At 36.3% G+C, this 20,038-nt stretch overlaps 1 protein-coding gene across 1 annotated transcript in view; it reads left to right on the top strand.

The window, feature by feature from the left end:
• The window catches only part of SPAG17 (sperm associated antigen 17), a 264,380-nt gene that overhangs the window by 108,338 nt on the left and 136,004 nt on the right, over positions 1 to 20,038 (top strand). The window contains exons 11-13 of the mRNA XM_078154933.1: positions 2,345 to 2,482; positions 2,578 to 2,691; positions 9,024 to 9,174. Of these exons, the coding sequence (XP_078011059.1) occupies positions 2,345 to 2,482; positions 2,578 to 2,691; positions 9,024 to 9,174 (403 nt within the window). The remainder of the gene's footprint in view (positions 1 to 2,344; positions 2,483 to 2,577; positions 2,692 to 9,023; positions 9,175 to 20,038) is intronic.

The raw sequence follows: 20,038 nt of genomic DNA on the forward strand, positions 1-20,038 counted from the left end.
GTTTTGAGATGAAGAGAAGAAGGAATGCACAGAGAATGAGTTCAATTTTCTCAAAATAAGCAGTGAGGTCTTCAGCTAAGAGGGAAGTGGGAGGTCTGAGAGGCTTAAGTAGAGAAAAGAAGATTGTAAATAGCTTCTGTGGGGAGTGAGATAGGGAAATGATTAGAGAAAAATAAATGGACTGTTCTAATGCCATGATGGCCCAATTAAAGCTGGATAACATGAATTTATGTGACTGTTATGTGACTTCCTCCAGTTCCATTCATCAGCACATGAGTAAAAGCAGAGAAAGAAGATGATGGGAATAATATAGAGCTGAGTTTTGGTATGGGGTAAGGGAAAATAAAACAAAGGGATGAGGGCTTCAAGATTAGATTTGAATTGACTAGCTATGGGCTCAAGATTGGAGGAAAGTAAATTAAAAGCAAGAGTAATAACATAAGAAAATATTGAGTAGAACAATTAGACACTGAGTTGAGAGCAAGGTATAGTTTTTGGAGGAGTGAGGCAGAGAGAGAGTTGGAATGATTAGGAGGTTATGGTCAGAGGAGTGTCAAGATATTTTATTAATAAAATGGAACAACTGTGGCTAATGGCAAAATCCAGAGCATGACCATCTTTTAGTGTAGCTGAGGTAGAATAAAGGAGTGGATAATGGGATTTAAGGAGACTGAAAAACTGGGACATTAGAGAGTTTAAAAGATCATCAGTATGAATATGGAAGTTCCCCAGTAGAAGAGCGAGATTTGGGAAATAAAGGAAGATGGTGCCTAACTCTTTCAGAAGGAGGGAGAATGACTTTGTGACCAATAACAACAATCACCATGATCTGGATTGGGTGGAATTTTGAGAGGACATGCCATTCTAAAATAGCTGCAACAACATAGTTAAACAAAGTATATATAGATGCTGGAAAGTATGAAATAAAGAAAGTGCTTTGACATAGACAACTGACAAAATATTTGTCACAATAAAAAATATCCTAGAAACCATCTCAAACATCAAACCCTGGATCTACTTGCAAGGGAAAGATAAATGACAGCCATGGCACTACCTGTTTTCAGAACCTTTGGGAAAAAGATAGTGGGAGACTATGAAACATTAGAAGATGGTGGAAGACTATGAAACTATATTCCCTCATAATATTCCCATGCTAAGTGGTCTTCTCCCTTGCCCCTAGTGAGATTTTTGAGAAATCATGGACAAGATCTCAGAAGATACTAAGACATGGATAGGTTGTGATTTGTACTGTCATATATTATACATACATTGATGAGATCTACTCAAGAATTATAGTATAAAGATATTATTAACCATAGAGTACTATCTAAAAGAAGCTATTATCATCAGGACAGACCCAGTGACAGATAAGGTTCTGATCATCAGAGAACCAGCCTCACAAAGTTTGGAAAATCTCTTCACCTGGTTGGTTACAATAGTGATATTTGGTTTTAGAGACTCCTTAGAGACTTCTACTGAGTGGTAGAAGAATTGAGATCTCTACATGACTAGAAGTAGTGTTCACATTGATGAAAATCATGACTATCTGTCATGATTGACCCCTAGCTTACTACATAAATATAAGCCAGTTATTTTCCTGCTACAAAAGGATCACTCCATTGCATCATCATGAGATCAATATGGCCTTAGGTTCTTGAAGACTATGACAATGTAGTACAATCTCTAATGGATTGTGTGAAGCTAGAAAAGCTTTGAGCACAACCCCCAATGATAGACTAGATCTTTATTTTCCAAAGACCAGCCTAGCTAATTCAGAAAAATTCTCAACTAAGATGTCTGCAGGGTAATTAACTTCCCCATCATTATCAAATATCATTTATCAATCTTAGAGGGATTATGGTCTGTATCTTTGGAGACAATGCCCCTACCAACATATCTTCTTAAATTTTAAAAGGATTTCATCTTTCTGGACTTCAGTTTCATGATTTTCTTTTTGTCTAAACTAATGATTTCATTGGTGTAGGAGAATTCTTAGGGAGGGGCCTCATTCCTACACTGCTTTCAGCTGTTTTGCAACTTAGCGTAATGTGTAGGTGTTGAGATTTTTAAGAGAAAAGTGTAAGTTTGAAAAACAGAAATACTTATTTGTTCTTATTTCTATAGTAGTAGTAGTAGTGCTTCTCACTGTGTAATTGTGTCCAGTTGTATGTACAATAAGAACTTAGTCTGTATTCCCACTTATTTAATCATTTTCACAATTACTGGTCCTCTACTTGCAGCAACTGTTTAATTTTTCCTCTGAATTATGGAATTTTGTTAAAACATTGGTCATTAGGACAGCTACTCTCTTGAAGGTAAATGAATACTTTTTATTTTTTAATAGATAGTGGCAACAGAGAGTGAACTTCTCCCACCTAGCTTGATGCCACCCATACCCAGAGAAGATGGGTTGGATCCCAAGATTGCAGCTCACATTGTATCAATCCTGCCATCTCTCTGTCTCACAGAGTCTGAAAAAGAGGTAAGTATGGATTTGTGTTATCCCATTCACCTCCACCACTGGAAAATATTCAGAGTTTCTTTTTAAAATCTAATATGTGATTTGCCATTAAACAGAATCTGCATCGTATATTCTTACCTGAAGATGAGAGAGAGAGAAAAGCAGATCAGAAAGGTCCTCTCATACTGAACTACCATGATGCACAAGGTCACAAGAAGCATGTACTAAGGGTAATTATTATTATTATTATTATTATTATTATTATTATTATTATTATTATTATTATTATTATTATTATTATTATTATACATGTGAGAGACCTGGCATAGTGGATAGAGAGCAGGAAAACCTGGGTTCAAGTCCTCACCTCTGACATGCTGGCTGTGTGATCCTGGGCTAGTCATTTAACCTCAGTGATCAATTGTATAGTACTCTTCACAATTATATATCATAGAAAAGGTGCCTACCTACTTTGGTTAAAGGAGTTTTCCCACCCAAAATTTAGTTTCCCGAAACTAAAATCACAGAGTCTAGGTCCTATCATCCATACAAGTTGATGAAGATGATGATGATGATGGTGGTGGTGGTGGTGGTGTGGTGATGGTGATGATGGTGATGATGGTGATGATGGTGATGATAGGTAGCCTGTTGTGGTGGCTGCTGGTCTGGGAATCAGGAAGACCTGAATTTAAGTTGGGCCTCTATCACATACTAAATCCGTGATTCTGGGTAAGTCATTTAGCTTCCCAGTGTCCCAGGCAATTCTTTTTAAAACTAGAAGTTGTAGAAGAGTTGCGATTTTGCTTTGGAAGAAGGCATTTCTTCATTAGATTTCTCTACACTACTGAAATTGCAATTCTGTATTAGTCATAATCAGAATCATTCCCCACTTCACTCCCAAGTTTATTCCTCTTTCTCCCTTCTCAAATTACTATCTATCTATCTATATACATATACATATATATATAAATATATATATATATATATATATATATATATGTTTATCTATGTACACGTAGAATAGAAACTCCTTGAGAATAAAGACTATGTTATCCTTGTAGAAGCAGCAAGGTGATGCAGTGGATAGAGCGTTGAGTCTGGAGTCAGGAAGAGCTGAGTTCAAATCCAGCCTCAGACACTTACTAGCTGTGTGACCCTAGGCAAGTCACTTAATGCCTCTTTGCCTCAATTTCTTCACCTATAAAATGGGGTGAACAATAGCACCTATGTCCCAGGGTTGTTATAAATCTCAAGAGAGATAATATTTGTAAAAAATAAAAGTGCTTATCATAGTGTCCAGCACATAGTAGGCATTTTATTCTTTTCTTCCTATATTCTCCAGTATCTAGTGTAGTGTCTTGGACATAAGAGGAATTTGATAAATATTTCCTGAATTGAATGTTCTCTAATTCTCTATCATTTTCTGCCTACGCCATTGTCCACAAAATTTAAACAGAACTGAAGAAAATGTTGCAGAAGTGGCCTGATCATAGCCAACTATAGTGTAATTATTATTAGCCTCACTTAATTCTATTTAACAAGTATTTATTGACTAGCTAGTGCTAGGCACTAGCAATAAAAATAAAATAAAATAAAACAAAACCATGGGATGTGTTTCCTGGAACAGCAAGCCAGTACGATTTAAATGGGGCTAACATGAAAGAAGCCTGGAAAGGAAAGTAAGAACTGTGTTGTGAAGGAATAACTTTACATACCAGGTTGAAGAGTTTGGATTTTTTCCTTGAAGGCCTACAGATTTTTCTGCAGGTAGTGACAGTCCAATCTGAGTCTGACTCTGGCAATTGTAGGAAAAATGGGTTAGAGGGGACAGGAAGTAGTGGAAACTCTGGAGGCAGGGAGACCAGGTGAGAAGTTTTCTGGATACTATGTCGCTAATGATGTACCTGAAGATCACACTAGTTTTTTTTTTTGTTTTGTTTTGTTTTACTACTATGTCACTGCATTGGGCGTGCAGTCTACCAAGACCCTTTCTCACAGGAAACATTGCCTAGTCAGGTCTCCACTATCTCATATACAAGAATTTGATTTTTTAAAAGCCAAAAGTACAACTTTACATTCACCATTCTAAATATAATCTTAACGAATTTAATGTAGTAGGTAGAGTACTAGATTTGGAGTCGGGAAAACCTGGATTCAAAACCTACTCTTAATACTCTGATTGCTTTGGGTTACCCTCTCTCGATCTGTTTCCTCATTTGTAAAATAAGTATAATAATACCTATAGTACCTACCTCATTGAGTTGACACGAGGTTCAAATTATGTGTACACATACATATCTACATACACCTACACACATATCACACACCTGTACACAAACATACACACACACCCATACCCACACGTGTGGTGTTCCAAAAGTCTTAGTGCAGTTTTAAACTAATAAAGCTTAAATCTCCAGTCTCCTAGCTTTATAACCTTGACATTATCTTCATCTCCTTCCTCTTCCTCATCTCATATATCTAATCATGTGATAAATCTTGCCATTCTGCTTCTACAATATCATATATATTTACATATATACACATATATACCATACGCATATACATGTATGTAGGTATGTACATATATCTTACCTATGCAAATAGCTGCCATGCTATTGAAGCTCCTAGGTTATTTCAGTGGCCTCCTAATTGGTCTCCCTGCCTCAAATCTCTTCCCCACTTTACCCGATACACTGTTGTCAAAATGATGGTTTCACTACTTAACCAACCTCAGTGACTACCTTATTACATCTCGGATCAAGCATAAACTCCTCTGGTTAGCCTTTAAAGCCCTCCACAACTGGTACCAACCTATCTTTCCAATCTCATCGGATGTCACTCCTCCATCTTCCCACCATTATCTGGCCAAACTGGCTTATCTTTGTTTTTCCCCACACAGCATCCCATCTTCCTCCAAGCTCCCTGGAAATAGAGACTATTTCCTTCTTTGTGTTTGTGCCCCCAACACTCAAAATAATGTTTGACACATAGTAGATACTTAATAAATGCTTGCTGTTTGAAGTTCACAAAGTTCTATATAGAGGGTGTCTGTCCAAAAGTCAGTGCAATTTTAAGCTACTAAGGCTTAAAATATATACATTATATAAACCATATATAATATGCATATAATATATTAATATAATATACTATATAGAGTTTATGTGTAATATATAAATATGTTTATATAGCATGTGATATATATATACACACATATATACATATATGCACACACATACATACATATATACATATATATACATACTCTCACACACACACACACACACACACACACACACATACATAGTTTCCCCCATTAAAAGCAATCCTTACTCCCAAGGAGCTTGCATTCTAATAGGGGAGACAAGTATATATATATATATAGATATATAGATATATAGATATATATATCTATATATCTATATATATATACACACACACACACACACACACACACACACACACACACACACACATATTATATGTATATATAGGAAATAAATACAAGGGAGTTGAATACAAGGGAGTTTGTGAAGGAGGACGCTAGTAGTTGGGAAAATCAGAAAAAGCTACTTATAAAAGATGGTCCTTGAGCTGTATCTTGAAGAAAGAGAGATATTCTATGAGGCATTAGTGACAATGAAGTTCAGAAAGGAGAAGGTGGGATCAGGATAGGGTTTGTAGAACTAGTGTTATATAGAAGAGGAATATACTAGAGGCTTTTTCAGTAAGATTGGTGTACAGCAAGAATTCCATTATTATCACTACTATTCTATATAATGTTAGAAATACTAGCTAGAGAAATAAGAGAAGAAAAATAAAATTAGAGGATACACAAAAGCTAAGATGAAATAATTATTTCTTTTGCATATATTATGATATACTTAGAGAGTCCTAGAGGTTCAACTAAAATTAATTTAAGCAACTAGTAACTTCAGCAAAAACTTCACAGGATATCAATGAATCCTTGCAAATTATCAACATTTCTGTATATTAATAAGAAAACTCGGTAGGAAGACATAGAAAGAGAAATTTCACTTAAAATAACTGTGGAATGTGTGAAATACTTGAGAGTCTACCTACCAGGACAAACAAGAATTAGACGAATGCATCTGCAAAATACTCTTTACAGATAAAAAGACAGGCCTAAATGATTGGACGAATTCTAATTGCTTATGCATAGACCAAGCCAATAAAATAAAAATGATACTACTACCTAAATTAATTTATTTATCCAATGCCCCACCAATTAAATTACCAAAGGATTACTTCATAAAGCTAGAAGAAATAATAAGGAAATCCATCTAGACAGACAAAAGATAAAGAATCTCAAGGAAAAGAAGACAAAAAAGTTGTCAGAAGGAAGTCTGGCAGTACTATATCTCACACCATGTAATAAATTAGCAATCAACAAAATGACTTGGTACTGGTTGAAAAATAGAGAGGCCAATCAGTGAAACAGATTAGGTACACAATATATGAAGCAAATGGACACTGGTATTCTAATATTCAATAAACCCAAAGACCCCAACTACTGGGTCAAGGACTCATTATTCCATACAAATTGCTAAGGAAACTAGATAGCAATCTAGCAGAAATTAGATTTTGACCAACACTTCACACTATACACCAAGATTAGCATCAGGTAGATATACGACTTGGATATAAAAGGCCCGTAACAAATTAGAGGATCATGGAAGGAACTTTGTTCAGATCCATAGATATGTGAAAAGTTAGTGATGAAACAAGGGAGAAAGAGGATCGTAGAAGATAAAATGGGCAATTTTAATGATACAAAATGTAAAAAATTATGAACAAATAAAATTATACCACTAGAATTGGAAAGGAAACAGTTGCTGCAAGTTTCTCTGATAAAGTTCTCATTTCCAAGATACATAAGTAGATTAAAATTTATAAGAATGAGAGCCATTTCCCAATTGACAATTGATGAAAGAATATGAACATGCAAGCCATCAACAACCATAAAACAAAAAAAATGCTACAAATCACTAATAATTAGAGGAATGCAAATTAACACAATTAGGAGATTGCACTTTGTATTGGCAAAGATGGTAAAAAAGGAAAATGACAAATGTTAGAGGGCCAATGGGAAAATAAGGCACATTAATACACTAATTGACTGTTTCCTGTGAAGTAATTCACAGGAAAACAGTTTTTACCTATGTTCAAAAGGTCCCTAACCTATGCATACCCTTTGACCCAGTGATACCTCTACTAGGCTTATTTCCCAAAAGAGACCAAAGATGAAAAGGACCCATATGTTAAAAAATATATTTAAAGCAATTATTTTTGTAATACCAAAGAACTGGAAGCTAAAGGAGCATCCATCAACTGGGGAATGGCTGAGCCAATTATGGTACATGAATATAATAGAATACTATTGTCACATAAGGAATTATGAAGGGGATAGGTTCAAAGAAATATGAGAAGACTTGTGTACACTGATGTAGAGTGAAATGAGCAATCCCAGGAGAACAATTTATAATATGTTATTGTTCAAAAGAAAATACTTGGAAAGATTTAAGAACCCTGATCAGTGGAATGATCAACCATGATTCAAGAAGATAAATAATGAACTACATCATTCACCTCTTGATAAAGAGGTGATAGATTTGAGATGCAGAATGATTTTTAAAAAGAAGCAGAGTGGGACAGACATTTTTGGACAAAAACAATGCAAGAATTTGTTTTGCTTAACTATGCATATTTGTTTCAAGGATTTTTTTTTAATTTTTAAATTGGGGATAGCCAAGAGGGAGATAAAATAAATGCTTGTTAATTGAAAAATAAAATGGGGAAAATATATAGGTTTTGTGTATGAAGTTTCATTAGAGCTGAACCTTAACAGGAAGCTAAGGATCCTACAAAGTAGAGGTGAGAAAGGAAAGCATTTCAGAAATGGGCCAACTATTAACCCACTGAGGAAAATGAGTTGTGCTTGATCCAGCAAGTGTGACATCATTAGTTGAAATCAAAATAATGCAAAGTTATAAGGTTACATTATAAGAACTGACTGTTTACAATATGAGCCCTGAGCTAGACAAAATGGTGAGAAATAAAAGTCAGTCAAGAATTCTTCCTTCACGATAGAGCTGCCGTAACCATTTCCTCGGTAGCACACCAATGGACTTCACTTGTCAAGATGGGCCTTGTTGAGGTGTCGAGGTGTTTTGCTTTTAGTTAGTATCTGTTGCTACAAAAGCCAATGGAGGCCAGGAAAGGATCTGGAGAAGGGAAAGATTAATGCATATCAGCCTTTGGCAGTCTGTCAGTGCAGAATGAAAAGTTAGTTCTTTCCCTGTGCCAGCAAACTCTGGCCAAAAAAAAAAAAACCTCACCAAAAAAAAAAAACAAACATGCTTTTTTGACCTTCAGCAAAATACTAATCGTTTGTCCTCTTCAATTACTATTGATATCCCCATCCTCAAATAATGAGTGTAAGGAGTATCATATTTTACATTCTGCATATTTATAAGGTTACTGACAGCTTACCTTCTTGGGAGACTTTAATGGTTTCTGTCACATTATTCTTTTTCATCAGGCCCAGAAGAATTTTGACCCAGTACAAATTGAGCAAGAGATGCAGGCCAAGCTACCACTGTGGAAACTGCTTCAATTCCCCCTGCCTCCTTTGTGGAATAACACCAAACGTCTGGCTACAATTCACGAACTCATGCACTATTGTACTAATGGTGAATAATGTCTTAATTTTTAGTTTGTACTCCTTTGTTCAGGTGTATGTGTGTGTGTGTCTGTGTGTGTGCGACATTAGATTAAATCTATATATGTATATACATATGATATATATAATTTAATGTGTAGATTATATATTAATTTAATATATTATATGTAATATATAGTATGTGTACATAATTCATGTATGTATACATACATATATAAAGTTTCATTGGTGAAAAGAGTTTTCTGAGTCTGAAACAGAAAACTTAAGCTGAATAGCTATTTTTTCATTTTGAATAGCTGTGATGTTCTAAGCAGGGTTTTATCAGTGACAATACTCTACTCAACTAAATCAGTCCCAAAATTCTCCTTTGGGCAAAAGGCATGGAACATGAATTACCTTCTATCATTTAATTCCCTTAATCAGTAATTGGAAAATCTCATGTGGATAAGCTGCCTTTCAAAGTGAAAATGTTCTCTTCAGTCTGACAATCAAGCAGTGAATAGCAGTAAGGAAGTGTAGGAAACAGCTGAAATAGAAAAGCAGAGGGGTCAGGAACTCGGGGAGGGGCTGGACTAGAGTCCTCTGAAGTCCTTTCTGACTTTGCCATTCTTGGACTCTTCACTTTAACCTCTTCAAAATTATGCTCCCTACCTCATCTGGGCTTTGACATGCTCAGAAATCTTAGTTACATTAATTCCATACAGTATTTCCCGAAGCAGCCTTGGTCCAAAACTTCTCCATGTCTCTCAGGGCTCTCGACACTGAAAATCAATGTGCACTTATTACACACCTACTGTGTGCCAGGCCTTCATCACCTCTTACCTGGACTACTATAATAATTTCCCTGACTCAAGGCTCTCCTCTCCCTGTAAACCATCCTGTACACAGTTTGCAAAATGATCTTCCTTAAAGCATGGATCTGACTGTCACTCCTCTGCTCACTAAAAATCCACTGGCTCCCCATCACTTCTAGGATAAAACACAAACTCCTTTGTTTGACCTTTAAAGCCTGTCATGCATAAATGCTTTCCAACCTTACTATACCTTATTTATCTTCACATCATATACAGTCAAGAAAAAACTAGCTTTCTTGCTATTATATATCTGGAATCTGGTAGGCACTCCCTCCTCTCTGGAATGCCTTCCTTCTTCACTTCTTCCTCTTAGAAGCCTCCCTCTAAATAAAGGAGAATTGCCGAATGAAGACTGCCACCTTCTAAATGAGGAGTTTTCTGATCACAACCCCTGCCCCCCAGTTGCCAACGCCTTCTTTTGAAAATTACGTATATACATGTTATGTCCCCATTTAGAATGTAAGCTTCTTGAGGGCAGGAAGTATCTTATTTTGGCCTTCATATGCCCAGAGCCTAGCATAGATTCCAGCACATATTAAGCACTTAATAAATGCTCATTGATTGACTGATTGATTGGATATTGATTGATTGGAGACCCAAGTACAAAAGAAAGTCCTTGCCCTAGAAGAGCTTATGCTCTACCTTGCCAGCTATACATTTAGCAAGATGTATTTATGATTTTACTGAGGAAAACAAGACCACGTATGATGTGTTTCCACATCTATCCTCTTTACCCCCAAATGTCTCAGTTTCTTCACCAATCATTTTACTAGAGCCTAAGATTAAGAGCTAGAAACTACCTGACACTTTTTTCTCCTCCTACCTAAGTCTTAACCTTCCTTCAAGGCCTAGCTAAAATTTCACCTCTCCATTTACCTTTCACTGCTGATTCTGGCCCACAATCATTCCTTACTCTGAACCTCTAATAGATTTAATCTCTTTACCACACATTTCACACTTAGCATTTTATTGTTAGGTGTCCTACTACACTGGTATGTATGGTCCCTCTGAATAACTTTTACTTCTTTGTATACCCCACAGAGGTCAGCTAGATGATGGAATGGATGCAGTGCCAGGCCTGGAGTCAGGAAGACCTGAGTTCAAATATGACCTCAGACATTTGCTAGTTGTGTGACACTGGGCAAGTGACTTAACGCTGTTTGCCTCAGCTCCTCATCTATAAAATGAGCTAGAGAAGAAAATGGCACTCCAATATGTTTACCAAGAAAATCCCACATGGGGTCACAAAGAATCAGACACCACTCAACAATACCCCACAGACCCTAGCATATCTGAATGGCTCAGGAAATTCATTTTCTTGATTGTCATCAAAAAATTATTTATAAATATACATGTATGTATGTATGTAGGTATGTATGCATGCATGTAGTAACTGTTAGGTTGACAGTATTATGCTAAGCCCAACTGTGACTTGGAACATAGAAGAGTCATTGTTCATGCCCTCAATGAACTTAATATGTAGGTTTTAGTGAACATCGATAAATTACCGTAATTCATGAATATGTTCTAGCTTTTAAAAGTTAAAAATCCTTATTATTTGATATTGCTAACTGCAAGTGATGTCTTGTTGCCTTTCATATATATAAATATATATATATACATATATATGTATATATATATATGTATATATATATATCAGCTATTATGTATAAAACAGTGTAATTAATGCCACAGGGAATAGTTAAGACCCAGTCATTACCCTCATTGAACTTAAAGTCTATTCAAGACAATTGGGTACTTCCCCTTCTGAAAGTAAGCTCCTAGAAGGCATGCATCGTTTTTTCATTTAGCCTTTCTATTCCTAACAATTTACAATTTCTCCTCCTCTTACTTCTTCTCTTCTTCTTCTTCTTCTTCTCTTCTTCTTCTTCTTCTTCTTCTTCTTCTTCTTCTTCTTCTTCTTCTTCTTCTTCTTCTCCTCCTCCTCCTCCTTCTCCTCCTTCTTCTCTTCCTCCTCCTCCTCCTCCTCTTCCTCCTTCTCCTCTCTATCTATGATTTCATTGACATAGGAAACACCCAATGAAAAAACTTCCTCTAAAATGCCTGGGGTCACCCAGTCTTTCAGAGGTGGCCTTGAACCCAGATGTTCCTACTTGGTCAGATTCTTTAACCACTAAGCTAAGCTGCCTAATTCATTAAGTACTATAGGCATCTGATGCTTGTTGAATTAAAATAGTCTTTCAGAGTTTCTAGCTGGCATAAGATTTCTCATTGCAATGCAACCAACAAGAGTCTGAACTAAGCTAGATTGGTTCTAAGAGATAGACATAGAGTCTCTTATCAGACCTATACTTGAAGCCCCTTTTAGCTTGGTAGTACCTATAAGAGCTTGTGCTCAGCAAGTCTAGCCTTTAAGAACCCAGGACTGCCTCCATGCCACCATATAATTGTAGTCTGTAGGCCTTTAATGGCATCCTAATACAGAATTTCGGAGTGAAAAGAACCAAAAGAGCCATCTCCTCCAACCCATACTGGGGGAAAAAAAAAACTTCTCCAAAATATGCCCACCGAGGAAACTATTGAGCCTTTGCTTAAAGACTTCCAGTGAAGGAGAAACCTATCTATCTCTTCTGAGGCAGCTGTCTTTACCTTTGGACAACTGTCACTGTTCAAAAGTCTTTCCCTACATCAAATCTAAATCGGCTTCCTCAAAGTTTCTGCCCATTGCTCCTTCCACTGCCTCCTCGGGTCAGCAGAACAAATCTTACCCCTCTTATACATGGCATCCCTATCCTGCTCCCCACCCATGCCTCCTCTTTTTAAAAAAAATCTGATTTATCTGTTAAATAAATGTATTACTATATTTTGAATTTTAATTTTTTTTGCAGTTAACTAAAATACATTTTCTCTCAGGAAGAGTTCTAATCCAGCTTCAGCCTAGCTGTGTGACCCCAGGCAAGTCACTTAACCTCTATCTGACTCCATTTTTTCAACCATAAAATAGGAATGATAATATCACCTACCTTCAGAGTTGTGTGGATCAAATGAAATATTTGTAAAGCACTTAGAACAGTGCCCAGCATATGGTAGGCACTTTCTAAATTTATTTCCTTCTCCTTCACAGGTTCCCCCTATTGAAAAAAGAAAGAAAGAAAAGAAAAGAAAGCCTTTGCAAAATTGCAGCATTTGCTATATCCAAAGAGATATGTGTTTCATTCTGAACTTTGTATCCATCATCATGGATGAGTAGCATATTTCATCATCATTCCTCTGAACTCATTCCCCACCTTCTCTTCACCATGCTAAATATCCGCAATTCCTTCACCCAATCTTCATAGGAATCAATCTGTTAATAAACTAGCATTTATTACCTTGGCTACCATGTGCCAGGCACTGTTCTAGGTGATTGGGATATAGAGACAAAAATTAAACCATCTTTGCACTCAAGGATACATTCTATCACAAGGATTCTATGTCCCTCATCACCTTATTGTACTCTTCTGAACATTCCCTACCTCACAGGTGCCCTAATGTCCTTCCTAAAATATGGTGCCCAGAAATGGACACAATATTCTGTATGTGGTCTAACCAGTCTATAATACAGAGTGGCACTATTACCTTCCTATTCCTGGAAATCATGTATTTTTTTTAAACTTTTATTAATTTATTTTGATTTATCAATAATCACTTCCATATGCTTTTGAGTTTAAAATTTTTCTTCCCCTACCTCCCCACCACCCTCCCCAAGATGGCGCACAATCTGCTATAGGCTATATATTTACATTCCTATTAAACATTTTCACATTAGTGATGTTGTAAGTAAAAGTTAAAACCAATAGGAGGAACCATCAGAAAGAGGAAACAAAACTCAGCAGAAGACAAAAAAAAATAGCAATTAGACTTCCATAGTTCTTTCTTTGGTTGTGGATAGCATTTTCCATAACGAGGACTCTGGAGATGTCTTAGATCCTTGTATTGCTGGGAAGGGTTAAGTTTATCAATATTAGTCCTCACACAGTGTGCCTGTTACTGTGTACAGAGTTCTCTTGGTTTTGCTCACTGCACTCAACATATAAGTCTTTCCAGGTTTTTGTGAAGTCAGCCTGTTCATCATTTCTTATAGCACAATAGTATTCCATTACATTCACATACCACAACTTGCTCAGCCATTCCCCAATTGATGGGCATCTTCTCAATTTCCAATTCTTTGCCACCACAAAAAGAGCTGCTATGAATATTTTTGCACATGTGGGTCCTTTTCCCATTTGTATGATCTCTTTGGGATATAGCCCTAGAAGTGCTATTGCTGGATCAAAGGGTATGCACATTTTTGTAGCCCTTTGGGCATAGTTCCAAATCGCTCTCCAAAATTGTTGGATCATTCCACAACTCCACCAACAATGTATTAGTGTTGCAGTTTTCCCACATCTTCTCCAACATTTATCACTTTCCTGTTTTGTCATGTTGGCCAATCTGATAGGTGTGATGTGGTACCTCAGAGTTGTTTTGATTTGCATTTCTCTAATCAATAATATTTAGAGCATTTTTTCATATGACTATAGATGGCTTTAATTTCTTCATCTGAGAACTGTCTGTTCATATCCTTTGACCATTTATCAATTGGGGAATGGCTTGTGTTCTTATAAATTTGTCTTAATTCTCTATATATTTTAGAAATGAGGCCTTTATCAGAGAGACTGGTTGTAAAAATTCTTTCCCAATTTTCTACCTTCCTTCTAATCTTAGTTGCATTGGCTTTGTTTGTGCAAAAACTTTTCAATTTAATGTAATCAAAATTATCCATTTTGCTTTTCATAATGTTCTCTATCTCCTGTTTGGTCATGAATTCTTCTGTTCTCCATAGATCTGATAGGTAAACTATTCCTTGTTCTCCCAGTTTACTTATGGTATCAGCCTTTATATCTAAGTCATGAACCCATTTTGACTTTATTTTGGTATATGGTGTGAGATTTGGGTCTATGCCTAGTTTCTGCCATACTCTTTTCCAGTTTTCCCAGCAGTTTTTTTCAAAGAGTGGGTTCTTATCCCAGAAGCTGGGGTCTTTGGGTTTATCAAATAATAGATTACTATAGTCATTGACTACTGTGTCTTGCATATTTAACCTATTCCACTGATCCACCTCTATTTCTTAGCCAGTACCAAGCAGTTTTGATGATTGCTGCTTTATAATACAATTTAAGATCTGGAATTGCTAGGCCACCTTCCCCTGCATTTCTTTTCATTAGTTCCTTTGATATTCTGGACCTTTTGTTTTTCCAAATGAATCTTGTTATTATTTTTTCTAACTCTATAAAATAATTTTTGGTAGTTTGATTGGTATGGCACTGAATAAGTAAATTAGCTTAGGTAGGATTGTCATTTTTATTATATTAGCTGGCCTACCCATGAGCAACTGATGTTTTTCCAATTATTTAGATCTGATTTTATTTGTGTGAAAAGTGTTTTGTAATTGTGTTCATAGAGTTCCTGGGTTTGTTTCGGAGGTAGACTCCTAAATATTTTATAATGTCTACAGTAAGTTTAAATGGGATTTCTCTTTCTATCTCTTGCTGTTGGGCTTTGTTGGTAATATATAGAAATGCTGATGATTTATGTGGGTTTATTTTATAGCCTGCAACTTTGCTAAAGTTGTTTATTATTTCAAGTAGTTTTTTACTTGATTCTCTAGGATTCTCTAAGTATATCATCATGTCATCTGCAAAGAGTGATAGCTTTGTTTCTTCTTTGCCTATTCTAATGCCTTCAATTTCTTTTTCTTCTCTTATTGCTAAAGCTAAGGTTTCCAGTACAATATTGAATAACAGTGGTGATAATGGACATCCTTGTTTCACCCCGATCTTATTGGAAATGCTTCTAGCCTGTCCCCATTACATATAATGCTTGCTGAAGGTTTTAGATAGATGCTATTTATTATTTTAAGGAAGACTCCATTTATACCTATGCTTTCTAGTGTTTTTAATAGGAATGGGTGTTGTATTTTATCAAAAGCTTTTTCTGCATCTATTGAGATGATCATGTGGTTTCTGTTGGTTTTGGTGTTGATATGCTCAATATGCTGATAGTTTTCCTAATATTGAACCAACCCTGCATTCCTGGTATAAATCCTACCTGGTCATAGTGTATTATTCTTGTGATAAGTTGCTGCAATCTATTTGCTAGTATTTTGTTTAAAATTTTTGCATCTATATTCATTAGAGAAATTGGTCTATAATTTTCTTTCTCTTTTGACTCTTCCTGGTTTAGGTATCAACACCATATTTGTATCATAAAAAGAATTTGGTAAGACTCCTTCTTCACCTATTTTCCCAAATAGTCTATATAGTATTGGAATTAATTGTTCTTTAAATGTTTGATAGAATTCATGTAAATCCATCTGGCCCTGGAGATTTTTTCCTAGGGAGTTCATCAATGGCTTGTTCAATTTCTTTTTCTGAGATGGGGTTATTTAAGTATTTTACTTCCTCTTCTGTTAATCTGGGCAATTTATATTTTTGTAAATATGTATCCATTTCACTAAGATTGTCAAATTTGTTGGCATATAGTTGGGCAAAATAATTCCTAATTATTGTTTTAATTTCCTCTTCCTTGGTGGTAGCTTCACCCTTTTCATTCTTGATACTAGTAATTTGGTTTTCTTCTTTCTTTTTTTAATTAAATTAACCAAAGGTTTATCTATTTTATTGGTTTTTTCATAAAACCAGCTCTTAGTTTTATTTATTAGTTCAATAGTTTTCTTAATTTCAATTTTATTAATTTTTCCTTTGGTTTTCAATATTTCTAATTTGTGTTTAGTTGAGGATTTTTAATTTGTTCTTTTTCTAGTTTTTTTAGTTGTATGCCCAATTCATTAATCTCCTCTTTTTCTATTTTATTTATGTAAGCATTTAGAGATATAAAACTTCCCCTAAGAACTGCTTTCTGCATCCCATAAGTTTTGGTATGTTGTCTCATTATTGTCATTCTCTTGAATGAAATTATTGATTGTTTCTATGATTTGTTGTTTGACCCAATCATTTTTTAGGATTAGATTATTTAGTTTCCAATTTTTTAGTCTATCTTTCCATGGCCCTTTATTATATAATTTTTTATCATGATCTGAAAAGGATGCATTTAATATTTCTGCCTTTCTGCATTGGATTGTGAGGTTTTTATGCCCTAGTACATGGTCAATTTTTGTGTATGTGCCATGTACTGCTGAAAAAGTATATTCCTTTCTATCCCCATTCAGTTTTCTCCAGAGGTCTATCATACCTAACTTTTCTAATGTTCTATTCACCTCCTTAACTTCTTTCTTGTTTATTTTATCGTTAGATTTCTAGTACAGAGAGGGGGAGGTTGAGGTCCCCCACTAGTATAGTTTTGCTGTCTATTTCTTCCTGTAACTCCCTGAACTTCTCTAAGAATTTGGATGCTATACCATTTGGTGCATATATGTTTAGTAATGATATTACTTCATTGTCTATGGTGCCTTTTAGCAGGATGTAGTTTCCTTCCTTATCTCTTTTGATTAGATCTATTTTTGCTTTTGCTTTGTCTGAGATCAGGATTGCTACCCCTGCTTTTTTTACTTCAGCTGAAGCATAATATATTCTGCTCCAGCCTTTTACCTTTACCCTGTATGTGTCACTCTTTTTCAAATGTGTTTCCTGTAAACAACATATTGTAGGATTATGGTTTTTAATCCATTCTGCAATCCGTTTCCTTTTATGGGAGAGTTCATCCCATTCACATTCACAGTTATGATTACTATCTGTGTCTTTTTCTCCATCCTTTTCCCCCATTTATGCTTTTCTTTCTCCTTTTTCCTTTCCCCCTTCACTAGTGTTTTGCTTTTGACCACGCCTCCTTCAGTCCCTCCTCCCTTTATTATCCCTTTCCCTTTTCTTCCCCTTTACCTTACTGCTTCTTCCCTCCCTTCTTCCCCTCCCTTTTCTTTCCCCTTTTCCCTCCTACTGCCTATAGGGCAAGTTAGATTTCTATACCTAACTGATTATGTTATTCCCTTCTTGAGCCAAATCTGATGAGAGTAAGGTTCAAACAATGCTCACCCCCCCCCTTTCCCTCTGCTGTAATAGGATTTTGTGTCTTTTCCTGTAATGTAATTTACCCTTGTCTGCCTCCTCCTTTCTCAGTACATTTTCTAAGATCAGATTGATCCACTTATTTGGATCCATTTAACCCACTTGATTAGATTTTTTTTTATCATTACATCAAAGTCAACTAATATCCTCCCTCTTTATGTATACTCCTTTAACATGGTGTAATAACAATACAGTTCTCAAGGTTGCAAGTGTCATATTCCCTTGTAGGGTTTAAACAGCCCCCTTATTAACAACATATTGTATCTTTCTGTCCCATTTACCTTTTTATGTCTTCTTGAGTCCTGTACTTGAAGATCAAATTTTTTGTTGAGCTCTGGTCTTTTTATCAGGAAAGTTTGGAAGTCTCCTATTTCGTTGAATATCCATCTCCTCCCTTGAAAAATGATGCTCATTTTTGCTGGGTAGTTGATCCTTGGCTGCATTCCAAGCTCCTTTGCCTTAGAATATCATGTTCCATGCCCTGTGGTCTTTTAATGTAGAAGCTGCAAGGTCCTGTGTAATCCTGACTGTGGTTCCATGATATTTAAATTGTTTCTTTCTGGCTGCTTGCAGCACCTTCTCTTTCATCTGGTAATTTTGGAATTTTACTATTATATTCCTTGGTTGTCAATTTGGGATCTCTTTCAGGTGGTGAGCGGTGTATTCTTTCTGGTTCTAGGACTTCAGGGCAGTTTTCCTTTATGATTTCCTGAAAGATACTGTCCAGGCTCTTTTTTTCATCATGATTTTCAGGTAGTCCAATAATTTTTAAATTGTCTCTCCTGAAGATTTTCCAGGTCGGTTGTTTTACTGATGAGGTATTTTATTTTCATCTATTTTTTCATTTTTTTTCTGTTTGACTGATTCTTGCTCTCTCATAGAGACATTAGTTTCCATTTGTCCAATTCTAGTTTTTAACAGATTGTTTTCTTCTGTTAGTTTTTGTACTTCCTTCTTCAATTGGCCAATTGTTTTTTAGGGACTTGTTTTCTTCAGTGTATTTTTTTCCAATTGGCCAATTGTATTTTTGAAGGACTCTTCTACCTCTCTCATTTGACTTTAAAATCCTTCTTGAGCTCTTCTAAGAAGGCTTTTTGGGCTTCAGACCAGTTCATATTCCCTTTTGTTGCAGATGTGGGTTTGTTGACAATGTTGTCCTCTTCAGAATTTCTGTCTTGATCTTCACTCTTCTCATAATATGAATCTATGGTACGTTTCTTTTTACTCATGGTGTTTCTTTATTCCCTGGCCTTTAAAGAGAGAGCTCTCCTGCTGGGGAACAGAGGGCACTGACCCAAGCTTCTTGTGTTGGGAGCCTAGGTCTTGGTCACTGGCTTTGTGTGCTGGGGCCTCTTATGTTGGCAATTGGAGGCTGTAGGTTTCTGGCAGCTTACCTGTTGGGCTGGAATCAGCAAGGCTGGAACTTTCAGGCAATTCTAGGTTGCCTGCTTTTCCTTTCCTTTAGCTTTCTTCAGCTCCTTTTAGATGGGTGCTGCAGGGTGTTTATCTGCCTGGGGCCCTCTGCAGTGTTGTCTCCCTCGTTTCTGCTAATACACTGGGAGATTCTTTTGCAGTAGAGTGTCGAGGCACCTGGTGGTTTTCTGAGCTGGCCTCCACCAGTTCCCTCACCCTTACCGAGGAACTCAGAGGTCCAGGTGTTGGTGTTTGCCTGCTCTACCACCTGGGCTTCAGGATTTCTTCACAATTGGAGGCTTCAGGGCTCGACAGCTCACCTGGTGTTGGGCTGGAACCAGCAAGGCTGGGCTTTAGGAAGCCTTTAGGTTGTTTCTTCACCTCCTTTCAGATGAATGCTCAGGGTACTTATCGCCTGGGGCCCCTTGTAGTTCTGCCTCCCTTATTTTTGCTGAGGCACTGGGAGACCCTTTGCTGGGCTGTTGCACTGCTGCTCCCCACCTTTCTTCTAGTTCAGCTGTTCCAGGGTTTTTTTCTGGGGTGA

Source organism: Phascolarctos cinereus, unplaced genomic scaffold (assembly GCF_003287225.1).
Source record: "Phascolarctos cinereus isolate Bilbo 61053 unplaced genomic scaffold, phaCin_HiC Scaffold_5;HRSCAF=322, whole genome shotgun sequence".
NCBI classification, from domain to species: Eukaryota; Metazoa; Chordata; class Mammalia; order Diprotodontia; family Phascolarctidae; genus Phascolarctos; species Phascolarctos cinereus.